We start from the raw sequence: 12531 nt of genomic DNA on the forward strand, positions 1-12531 counted from the left end.
AGAAAGATGCACTGGGCTCTAGTTATGACATAGCCAAAATGACAGTACTTGCTAGTCTGGGAGCTGGCCATTGTCCTGAGAATGAGTTGGGTTGGCGATCTGACAGCTCTTTATAAAAGGACATCTGTCCTGTGAATTGGGATGAAGGCCGGGAAAGCCTGCCCTTCCAGATCCCAGATGACAACACACATGTATTCATTCAAGAGGGGCTTCCTGGGTAATTTGCTTCTTTCCAGATTTGCAGAGATGAAAATGTGTTTGCATGTTGGTTTTTTGAACTGTGTGCTTCCTCTGTTATCTCTTCATATCACAAAGTAACATATTTATAGTCTCCCTTGAAAAGTTAATCTTTCCAGAGCACAGTATCTGTACCTACTAAAGCAAATCACAAACTGATTTTGTTCTGGACCTTTTTTACCCCTGTACACCAGGACTCAGTGCTTACACTGTTGTATCATTCCTAGTGGCCAGTTTTTTTTCTTTATTTTTAAAATTTTATTTATTTATTAGATAGAGACCGAGAAATTTAGACATGAGAGGTAGATAGAGAAAGAGATAGAGAGAGACATTGGAAGCCCTACTTTACCTAGGAACTTGAACCTTGGTCCTTGCACACTGTAATGTGTGCACTTAACCAGATGCACCACCTCCTAGCCCCTTCTCTTTCTTTTTGATAGAGGGTGAGAGGCAAAGAAAAATAGGAAGTGAAAAAGAGAGATATTTGCAGTATTGCTGTACTGTTCATGAAGTTTCCCTCTTGTAGGTGAGAACTGAGGACTTGAATCCAGTCTTCATTTGTGCTCTACCAGGCAAGCCACCAGGCAGCCCCCTGAGTCTTTTAAAGAATGAGGAATCTATTCACACCTGAATTTGACCTTCCATGTATCCTTATACTGAGTCCAAAGCTTCTGTTTGCTCCTTCTCATAGATTTTAGTACTTTCTATTTCCATTATCAGGAGCAACACATACTATTATGCTTCAAAGAATGGAAATGGTTGCCTTTGCCCAAGTGACCCCCCAAAGACGTCACCTGAAGGTACAAAGCTCCCATGTGCATTTAGACTCCGGTCTAAGGATTCCCTTGAGGCTCAGCTAGGCTAAACCTTGCCTATGACTAATAACTCCTCACAACCCCCACCCCACCCCCACACGCACCCCAACCCTGTACTATCCAAATTTAAGTCTCATCAAACTAAAACTTACTGCACTGCGGACCTCTGAGGTCATGTTGGAAGAGTGGAAACTACACTGAATAAATCAAAGAAAAACTCATCAATCGGACTGCATGCCTGGCCATGGTGTGGGAGGTGACAGTCAGGATGCACATGCCCTGAAACTCAGACAGCCACTCTGCCAGTTGAGTTGAATATATATCACGAAGGCCTGGGAGCCACCTTATTAAATTTATCGTCAACTCTGTTCAAATACAATCAGTCTTTCAGGTCTTCATTCTTAAATTTTGCCTGGGAAGAAAAACCACAAAGGAGAGAGGAGAGAGGAGAGGATTTGCCAAAGGGTGCTTCATGGGGCACATCCCACAGCCGCCACAACCAAATGCCCGATTTTAATTGAATTAGAGGCTGTGTAATTATTTTAACCTGTACCAGCTGGGCTCAGGAAGCTACCAGATTCCTCAGAGAGCTCACACTTGGCAAGAAACATAAGGTGCCTCGTTATCAAAAGGAACAAGAAAAATGCCCTTTCCACCTACGCCAATTCCCCCCAACCCCAGCTCTTAAAGGGTCAAATGTAGATGTGGGGGTGGAAAGAACCTTGAAATTCATGTTTGGGAGTGCCTGAGGCAGCCCTGGGAAGGGATTAGCTCAGTCACCTGTGCTCTGAGGACTGGAAAACATAAACTGGAGGTTATTGCATCAGACAGGTGAGAGTAATTTCTCTAATTAGTCAGCTGAGATTTCATTTTTCACTCGGGAGGACTGGGAATTAAATTGGTTGGGGACAGGCAATTGACAGGCTGGCAAGAGCCTCCCTCTGTCTTGCTGTCCTCAGGCTGCTTGGAGAGGCTGGGAGGGAGACATAGCCTTCCAGTGGAGGTTTGTTCCATTTGTCAACATTCAGCAATCTAAGGTGACTCCTTATTTATAAATGAGTCTTGATTATACCTCCCTCACTGGTAATGTTGGAATAATCCCAGCAAATGCCTCAGCATCATTTTCCTTTTGGATTAAATGTTTCTCCTCAGGCACCTCTCCCCAGCATTTGTAGCAACAGGGTTATTCATCATACAAGCTCATTTCCATAAGCACATTCAGGTGGCTGTATTTTTATAAGTCGAAGTGTGATTGAAGGAGGAACCTGTGTTGGCCAGTGATTAAAGAAAGAGTCCCTCCCATTTGTTTTGTTTTAAACCACCTTCTCTGAAGATTGATTGGCATCTAAGGAGTGTCCATAGATCACAAGGATGGGTTTTTTTTTTTCACTTGTTGGGCTCGTCTGCTTTCATGTCCCTGTGTGTGACAATCTGTTATCCTGCCTGAGTGCTGGGATTAAACCTCCAAGGTGGAGTCTTTCAACTCAGTCTAATTTGACTATGATGAGCCTTCAAAAAGGGAGCCATGCTCTTCTTGCTTTCTAGGACTTTCCACTGGTATCTCCCAGGCACTACACAGTAAAATTGGTGGCAAGTGACAACCTTAGGGAAGTTGGTATGTTCCCACAAACACTGGCACAGACCTGGTTCCTGGGAGAAGCCAAGTGCTCTTCTCCGAGAACTTTAATGAATTTGCTTTTAGGATTCAGAATGCAAGTACAATGGTCACCCTTAGAAATACACAAGCTCAGAAAACTCTTCCATCCTCCTCAAAGGACAGAAGTCAGCAGAAGTAGAATGCCTTCGGGCACCACTCCAACTTGCTGGATTGAAGAATTACTTGTTTCGAGTGGGCATCTGCTCAGATGCTTATGGGTACAGCTGCAGATGCGGCCAGGCCACTGAGGAAGAGCTCCATGGATTTTCTAGATGCATAGGTTGCACTCAGCTTCTTGTGTTGTGATGCTCTGAATGGATCTGAGTGTATGCAATGCCCTCATCTGAGATTCTGACTCCACCCCCTTTCTTCTCTGGCTTTCCATTCAGTACTCAGTCACATCACTCAAGACCATCCCAGAACTGTGCCGAAGATGTGACTCACAGAATGAAGACAGATCAGGTAGGTGCTCTCCTCCTCATCCTGTACCCCCTCCTCCTCCAGGAACCCCACCTTCCCATCTTCATGTTCCTTTTCTACCTCCTCCTACCCCCTCCTTCCCCTACTCCTCCGCTTGTGCTTCCTGCCCCTCTTCCATCTCCTCTCCCTCCTCTTCCCCCTCTGCTTCCTGCCCTTCTTCTATTTCCTCTCCCTCCTCCTCATCTGCTTCCTGCCCCTCTTCCCTCTAAGCCTTCTCTCCTTTCTGTTTCTCCTGCCCCTCTTCTCACTTCTCCTCTTCCTCCCCTGATTTCTTCCCTTCCTTCCCCTCCCCCTTCTCTCTCTCCCCACTCTTCCTTCCCCTCCTCTATGCCCTCTTCTTCTCCTCCCCCTTATCTCCCTGCCTCCAACTCCTGCTCCTCTTCCCCGTACCTTCTCCCTCTCTTCCCTATGTCCTCCCACTCATCCATCATTTCCCCCTCCACTTCCTCCTCCTTTCCCTAACCATTCTCCCCCCACCTTCTTCCCTCTCCCCTTCCCCTCCCAAACCCTCCTCCTCCTCTTCCTCTGGATTTTTCGGAGCCTGGGGAAATCATACAAGTCCTGTCCCTCTCAGAAACAGATGTTGGGTCACCCTCCACAGCTGAGTAGGGTAGGGAATCCCTAAAGAGCACTGAGCTATGTACAGTATAGAAGGAGGTAAGCCTCACGGCAGCACCAAACCACAGTCCACACAGCCATTTATGGGAAAGTCATTGGTGACAACATATAATGATGCAGGCACCAAAAAGAAAAAAAAAACTTGTTAGAGGCATTTCTCCCCATATGGTAAGGGCCCATCGGTGCCAGCATCTAAAACCCTATCAGGGATGCAACAAGATAGGATCAGCAGCCAGGCACTCTGTAGCAGCTATGATGAAATCAAAGCGTGGGAGTCTAATAGTGTAAACCAAACAGAGAATGGGGATGTAGAGACGAAAACCAGCTGGGGGACCTTTTCTCCTAACCCAGGTTCCCTGTCCCCACTAAAAATAAAATAAAATAAAAGTGCATTCAAGATTGTTTCTACCATTATAGATTAAATTAAGTCTCTCTCCTTCTTTTCTCCCTACATTGGGCACAAAATGAAAATCAAACAAGGTTACTGGTATGGGAAGGACACCCTGGGATTAAACTCTGAAATGATGTTTATTGTTTTTCCAAGTCATTACTTGAAGGCATCACCCTCAGCCTTAAGAAGGTTGCAGCTCCTTTGGTAGTTACTGCAGTCGTAAGAACCAGAGTGGTAGGAGGTTTAAAATAAGCCTCGAATTATGTGTATTCCTGTTTTAAAATAAATAGCTGTTCCTCACCTTCACAGCTACTAGTCCAGACCTCTCCGACACACAGGATTGTCCAAAACTGATTTATATTCTTCTTTGGATGTTGTTTTCTTCTGACATTTTGCTTAGTTGAAGGGGGGTTGTTCTGGGGAGAATAATTAGTCTTCTTGGGTTTAGTCTGTGTGTGTGTGTGTGTGTGTGTGTGTGTGTGTGTGTGTGTGTGTGTGTGTGTGTGTGTAAGTAATGTTTCAGTGTATGGGTCAGAAGTATCATAGGACATAGTTTTACATCAAAATAAAGGTTTTCTAATAAGCACCTTTCTTGATTCTTTTAAACATTTTTTTTTAAATCAAACAAACTCAATCTCAGAGAGATTAAGACTTTGGACAAAGGCATTATAGGATTTTTTTCCCCCAGATTCAGGACCTTCTGCAGGAATAATCATGATTTCATTAATTCAGGGCCATTTGTTTTTTCTGGGGTGGAAGGAGCAAAAGAGGCTTCTCCAGTTCTCATAACTCTTCCCACATGGTGCATAGGTTCAAACCCGGATTGTGAAAAGCATACACCCTACTTGATGAACTATCTTTCCAGCCTCCAGTGTATCTGCTTAGAAGACATCGCCTTTGAACCTCTGTTGTGCTCACTAACACAGGTATCAGGTTGTAGTGAATAAGCCGCTAACTTATGCTCAGAAATCCTGGGTTAGATTTCAAATTCAGCCATTTATAAGCTGCATGACCTTGAGCTTGTGACCAATTATAAAAAGGAAACTTGTCCTTCCAGTGTTACCAAGCTACTATTTATTAGGATACAAGATTTTGTTTTGTTTTGTCTTTCTTTCATTCACTGGGGATAGTAAGAGTTAAGAAATGAGTAAGTTGCTCAGCAGTACTTAATGATTTAGATACAGTGATGATCAATACCTTACTTGTATTAACTCAATAAGTCCTGAAATTCCTGTGAGTTAAGTACTGTGGGGATATTTATACTATACACAGTCAAAGTGAGGTACAGATTAGAGAAGCATCTTTCTCAAAGTCAGAAAGCAACTAAATTATAGAGTTGAGATTCAAAGCCTAGGATGTCTGCTTCTGTAGCACCTGTTCCCTTACATAGACTATCTCTCAGATAATTGGACTTAGTGACATTAATTTCATGTTAGCATATTTCCCTTAAGTTTTTTTGTTGTTTTTAAATATTTTATCATTTATTTATTTATTTATTGGATGTAGACAGAGAGAGATTGATAGGGGAGAGGGAGAAGAGGTAGAGAGGAAGGGAAATACCTGCGGCATAGTTTCACCTCTCATGAAGCTTCCCCCCCCTGCAAGTGGGTACTGGAGGTTTGAACCTAGGTCCTTGTGCACTGTAACCTGTTTGCTCTACCAGGTGCTCCACTGCCTGACCCCAGTTTTTTTTTCAATATGCCTCTATCATTTGGCTGCTGCTGCTTATTCTTCTGCCTTTTTTCTTTTCTTTTCTTGTTTGTTTTTTTTTTTTTTATAGAGGGTGAGAGGCACAGAAGGGAAAAAGACAATTACAGTACTGTTCCACTGCTCATGAAACTGCAGGTGGAGACTGGGGTCTTGAACCCATATCTTCACATATGGTAACTTGTATACTTTACTTTTATTACTTTATTTAATTTAAAATCTATTGTGTTAGAGATGAGAATGGCTGTTTCTACCTTTTTTTGTGGGCCATTAGCCTGTATGATAGTTTTACATCCTTTCTGTGTTTATCTTGTTGGGTCACATGGGATTCTTGCAAGCAGCATATGGTTGGGTATGTTTTCTGATCCATCCTCCTGCTCTATGCCTTTTGATGGGTGAGTTTAAGCCATTGACATTTATTGATACTATGGATTTAATGTATTGTAGTGCCATTATTCAACAATTTTTTATTTGCTCTGATATACTGTAAGTATTGTAGTGATGTTCTTGTTTATAAGAGGTCTTTTAGAACTTCTTTCAGGGCAGGCTTGGTGATGTTTTCCTCCTTTTAACTGTTGTCTGTCTAAGAAGGTTTTGATCCCTCCATCTAGTTTGAATGAAAGTCTAGCATGATATATTATCCTTGGTTGAAACGCTTTTTCATTCAGGGCTCAGTAAATATCTTGCTAATCTCTTCTGGCTTTTAGAGTTTAAGTGGAGAAGTCTGCTAATAGTCTTATGGGTTTTCCCCTGTATGTGACTTTTTGTTTTTCTCTTGCAGCCTTTAGGATCCTTTCTTTATCCTTACTTCTTTTTATTGTAACTATGACGTGTCTTGGTGTCTTCAGGTGTGGGTTGATTCTGTTTGGGACTCTCTGGGCCTCTTGAACCTTAATTTCCTTTCTGTTGTTCAGGTCTGGGAAATTTTCTTCTATAATTTCCTCTAGAATATATACTTCCCCTTCCTGTCTTTCTCCCTCTGACAGGCCAGTGATACGAATGTTACTTATTTTGAGGTCATCCCATATGTCTCTGTTGTTGTTTTCAGTGTCTCTCAAGCTCTTTTTGAGCTTTTTTACCTTTTTCTTAGTTTTCTCTAGCTCATCCTCTGTCTGACTAATTCTGTTTTCTGCTTCAGTTAGTCTGTTTCCCCTTCCCTCAGCTTCTTTCCTCAGTTCAGCTATTTCAGCTTTCAGTTCTCTAATTCCCTCGAGGTAGCTAGCATTTTCCTTGAAGGTCTCATCTATTGTTTCTCTAATTCTGCTAGACCTTTCCTCCATAGGTGTCTTCAATTCTGTGATTATTAAATTTATTATTGCTTGCATACTTTTCTTATCTATGGTTACCTCTGACTGATTTGTAGTTTCTTCTGGGCTCTTGTCTACATTCATTGTAGTAGCAGTTTTATTTGCTCTTGGTTTGACCTTTTTTTTTTTTTACTGATTTATTTTTTATTTTTATGTTCTGTTGTTCTTCAGTTGCTGTGTTCTGAGTACAAGCTACACTATACTAAAAACCTTTATAACAAATGCAATCACCAACCTCGGAAATTACAGTAGTAACTGAAGTAAGGATTGAAGCCATTTAACCAATACCAGTTAGTCAAACAATGCCTCCAGTCCAAGAAAAAATAGCGACCAAATCCAAATGAAAAAGAAAGAGTAAGGGAATAAGGGATAGCAAGAATAGACAATTATGCAAATCTACTGTCCACTGTAAATTCTAGAAGTAGCAAGAGGAGAAAGGGAAGTAGAGGTGAGACACACACATATACAGTTCACTCTGAGACATATTTCTTCCCCAAAATAATTCACAAATAAGTATCAGTGAATTCAGAAAGCTGGAGAAGGAGGAAGGAAGAAAGGAAGACAAGAATGAGAAAATAAATAAATAAATAAATAAGAGCAGTGAAAGGAAAGAGGTTTTTATTTTTTAATTAGCTAGGAGGAGGGAGAAGGGGGAGAGTGGATAGAGGAGGTAGGTAGAGTGAAAAAAGTTCCTCTCCCAATGGATAGGATACCCAGTCACCTAGCAATGAAAAATACACTAAGAGTTAATTTTGGTCAACTTGAAGGAGGGGGGGAAAGGGACATGTTTATATATAATAGTAATAATAGAATAGAACAGAGTAAAAAAAAACCCTAACAGTCAGTCTTCAGCTTGGATGGCTCCAGATTGGCTCTCAGAAAGGAAAAGGGTTGGAATGACAACCCTGGTGAGCCAGGAATCTTGGTAAAGAAAAAAGCTCAGTGGGGAGCCTGCTAGTAGACTGTTCTCTGTCATGGACACCAAGGACCTAGTGAAGAAAAAGTTTTAGGCAGGGTCCGTGCTGTCACAAACCTTGTGTCTTAGAGGGTGACAGACAGAATGTGAGCAGATGAATAAAACAGATTATTTCAGGGGGTGAAAAGAGGTGACAGGAGGCCACATGTAAGAGTGACTTGAAATTATTTAGGAGGGGAAGGGACATTGAGGTGGGTGTAGGAGGGGTCAGTAGGGTATTGAAAGGACACAGCCATATGAAAGTATGTTGTTAAATTTGGGGGCTCCAGCAAGCCGGGTTAGCGTCATGGCGGTAGACAGAGACAGAGACTCGGGGACACACGGCTGGGCTGAGAAGCTGCAGTTTAATCTTTATTCACTAGCGGGCAAATCACCACACCATGTGCTTCTCCATCATTCTCCCTCTGTCGCTCCTGCTGAGACTCTGGACGTCCTTAGCATAGGGGGTGGGGAGAAAGCGGGGCGTGAAACTAGCAAGGGCCAAACCAATTCTCTCAGAGGTCAGGGGGAAGGGGAGCAAACCAATATGAAACATACCAACAAAAGTAGACAAAGAATGCTAAGTCCAGCATGGTGGTGGTGCACCCGGTTAAGTGGACACATTAGCATATGCAAGGACTCAGGTTCGAGCTCCTACTGACCAACTGCAGGGGAGGACATTTCATGAGTGGTGAAGCAGGTCTGCAGGTATCTATCTTTCTCCCTCTCTATCTCTCCTCTACTCTCCTCTCAATTGATCTTTGTCCTATCAAATAAAATAGGGGAAATTTTTTTTAAAGAGTGCTCAGGCTGATAATTAGTATCCAGTGCAAAGTTCCTGGGCTAGGAATAAGCTTAGTATGATTGAGGAAGAAAATGAAAAAAAAAATGTCACTGCAGTCACGTGGTGAACATAGTGAGACTATGTTCAGAGAGATAGTCAGAGTCCAACTCTGTGGGCCTCTGTTGGTCAGGATGGGTAAAGCAGGATGCCAGCTTTTCTAAAAATCCCTTTAGCTAGAAAGAAGCCATGACAAAAACTATCTAGTTTGAGCAAAAGAGAACAAGTGAGAAAGTGCAGATAATAAAGCTCAGAGGCAAAATGTTGGCAGTTGATGAATGTGAACCAGGCTATCCGATGTTCTTTTGTACTGTTTGAATTTATTTCACTGTTCTCTCTAGATTTATATAAAGATTAAAACAGTTTGCCTGGCTAGGTTGGTCAGAGGTGGAATGCCTGCTTTGCATACAAGAGGATCTGAGGTTGATTCCAAGCACCAAACCAGAACAAAACCCAAAGAACAAAAAAACTATAAAGAAATATCTTTAAATTTATAAGTAGAATATTTTTTCTACTAGGATTTTGAGCCTGATCCCACCACTCCTGTCAGACTTTCCTCTTCCACCTCTTCTACCTCCTCTTCCTTCCACTTCTTTTCCTTTTCTCCAGATAGAAATAGGCAGGGAAAGAAAGAGACACAGAGAGAGAGATGAAGAAGAGATACTGCATCACTGCTGCACTGCTAGTGAAAATTCCCTTTTTAAATGGTGCTCCCATATGGTAGCCTTGGGTTCAAGTCTGGATCCTTGAAGATATATGGTATAATGTGAGCTCTACCAGGTAAGCTATTATCTAGGCTCCCAGAAATTCTTTTAAAGAAAAAAAAAATCTTTAGTACAAACTCCATGAGATTTCTGAGGGTGATCTCTATTATCCCAGTGTGAAGTCAACTCAATCTGTCTTTTATCACTTTTGTGAAGGGAACTTGGTCTCATAAAGCAGCTATTTTGATGTTATCTTGCCCAAGCAGAGTCCTTAAAATATCTCCCCCTTCCATTCTTGTTTTATTTGGAATCAAAAAGGAGAACAGTCAGTCTCCAGGCAAGGATGACTCTAGTGAAAGTGGCAGTCACACTTGATCTCATCTTGTCCAAGGTAACTACCCGCTATGGTTCGTTTGTTTGTAGCTCCTTCTTCATGCTTTTCATAAATGGTTGCAGTTCACCAGCACACAGAACTGAAGCTGAAGTCACCCCCAACTCAGCCTGGTCAGAAACAGTCAGTCTCATAGCTAAGTGCCAGGCTTTCCCGTGTGCCTTTTTTTTTTTATTTGTTTGTTTGTTTGTTTTTCTGTGTTCTGAGAATAGTGAGAGAGTTGAGGATCCCTGACAGTGGCCCTCAGTGAGACAGAAAGTCCAAGGCTCACCCCACTTTACCTCTGGGTGCAGAGTCAGCTCCACCTTGGGCCCTGAGAAAGACTCATCACAGGTGTGTCATCTGAAGCCTGAGGTAGTGTCACTCCTCAGGATACTTTAGAGGTTGCCCTTTCTTTAGTTAATTGCTTTTGATTACTAGTGTATTTTCCCCTGACAGGAAAGCTATTTTATCCCATTCATTTGTTTGACAATGTTTGTTTATTTTAAGAGAGAGAGCATCACTCTGGCATATGCGGCACCAGGAATCAAACCTGGCACCTCCCACATGCAAATCCTACATTCTACCTGCTGAACTACCTCACTTGCCATCATAAACAGTACATTAAACCCTTCACAGAAATCTGAAATCTTGCTGACAGAATAGCTCACTTGGATAGTGTGCTGCTTCGCTGTATGTGCAACCTAGGTTTAAGCCTGTCCTCCACTACAATGAAGGAATTTTTAGTTCTGTGGTCTCTCTCTCCCTCTTATCTCTCACTCTTTCTCCCTCTTATCTCTCTCTCCCTCTTTTCTCTCTTTCTTCCTCTTACCTCTCTCTCCCCTTCTTATCTCTCTCCCTCTTACCTTTTCCCCTCTTACCTCTCTTTTCCTCTCTCTCTCTCTCTCTCTCTCTCTCTCTCTCTCTCTTTCTCTCTCTATCTTTCCTCCACCCATTGGAAAAAAAATTCTATGAGAACTGCTGAGAGGAAGGGAGTGGTGGAGTTACTGGAAATATTGGAGATACCACAAGAAGATGTGCGGACCTGGTACTTGGAGCTGTGTATTGTTGGGCATTATACCAGCTTCCCCCTGCTGCATTGCTTGATGCCATGGTCTATTTATGTAATCATTGTTTTGCCTGAGACCTGCCCTGCCTTCAGGGTATTGGTTTAGCCCATTGGTTAAAACCTTTGCAACAGCTGCTATGGAAGCTTTCTACGTTCGCACTCTTCTTTTCTCCACCCCCACTCCTAGCCATTTCCTTTTCCCACTTGCCACTTCCTGCTAAAGAGATATATAAAAAGTGTTGTCTCTGATCAATAAAGGCATTGCATTGCGTTCCCACTCAGCCATGAGTTCCTGGTCTCCTCTCTCCGGAGACGCTAGCCCAACAATGTATATGCCATTAAAAATTCTGAGCTGTATCTTCAGACCTCACTGTACTATGTATGATGCTAGGTCTTCTTTTTTTTTTTTTTTTTTTGATGGTTTTAGAGTTTCTGAATTTTTTTTTTAAATTTTTTATTTAAGAAAGGATAAGTGAACAAAAGCATAAGGTAGGAGGGGTACAATTCCACACAATTCCCACCACCCAATCCCCATAACCCACCCCCTCCCATGGTAGCTTTCCCATTCTCTATCCCTCTGGGAGCATGGACCCAGGGTCGTTGAGGGTTGCAGAAGGTAGAAAGTCTGGCTTCTGTAATTGCTTCCCCGCTGAACATGGGCGTTGACTGGTCGGTCCATACCCCCAGTCTGCCTCTCTCTTTCCCTAGTAGGGTGTGTCTCTGGGGAAGCTGAGCTCCAGGACACATTGGTGGGGTCTTCAATCCAGGGAAGCCTGGCCAGCATCCTGGTGGCATCTGGAACCTGGTGATTGAAAAGAGAGTTAACATATGAAGCCAAACAATTTGTTGAGCAATCATGGATCCCAAGCTTGGAATAGTGGAGAGGAAGTGTTAGGGAGGTACTCACTGCAAACTCTAGTGTAATCCTGCTTTCAGGTATATATTTTGCAGTAGTTTATGAATACGTGTGCACATAAGCTCTCTCTCACAGAAACTGGTGTATATCTAGGTTATGGGACTTTGTTAGAAAGTGAACTACCTGAGATGAAATTAGAGTGTACTATTAAAGGAAAGGTCTCACCCGAGTAATGAAGCTGAAGGGTTGTCATTCCACACGTGAAGTCCCTGTATACAGTCTGAGGTGAAGCATGTTGAAATGGCAATCGTTGCTTTGGTTAGGTTGTGATCGGCGGATGCAATATTATTTGGTTTGGATTGGGAGATGCATACGGGAAAGTGGGCCCTATCCAAGGGTGCCAGGACTGGGGGAAGTAGGGGCTCTATAGTGAAGATGTGAGGTTCCTGCTGTCTTAGGGTTCAAAAAGACAATCAATAGTTAATATTATTATCACATTATTTGTTAATTGGGTTAACTTTGAA

At 42.6% G+C, this 12531-nt stretch overlaps 1 protein-coding gene across 8 annotated transcripts in view; it reads left to right on the forward strand.

The window, feature by feature from the left end:
* The window catches only part of SNCAIP (synuclein alpha interacting protein), a 214456-nt gene that overhangs the window by 120893 nt on the left and 81032 nt on the right, over window positions 1-12531 (forward strand). For 7 of the 8 annotated variants that reach the window (XM_060177445.1, XM_060177458.1, XM_060177454.1 and 4 more), the window contains exon 3: window positions 3099-3171. In XM_060177445.1, the coding sequence (XP_060033428.1) occupies window positions 3099-3171 (73 nt within the window). Of the gene's footprint in view, window positions 1-3098; window positions 3172-12531 lie in introns of those variants that run through there. The other variant, XM_007527567.3, reaches the window with a different exon arrangement.

This window comes from Erinaceus europaeus, chromosome 2 (genome assembly GCF_950295315.1).
Source record: "Erinaceus europaeus chromosome 2, mEriEur2.1, whole genome shotgun sequence".
Classification (NCBI taxonomy): Eukaryota; Metazoa; Chordata; class Mammalia; order Eulipotyphla; family Erinaceidae; genus Erinaceus; species Erinaceus europaeus.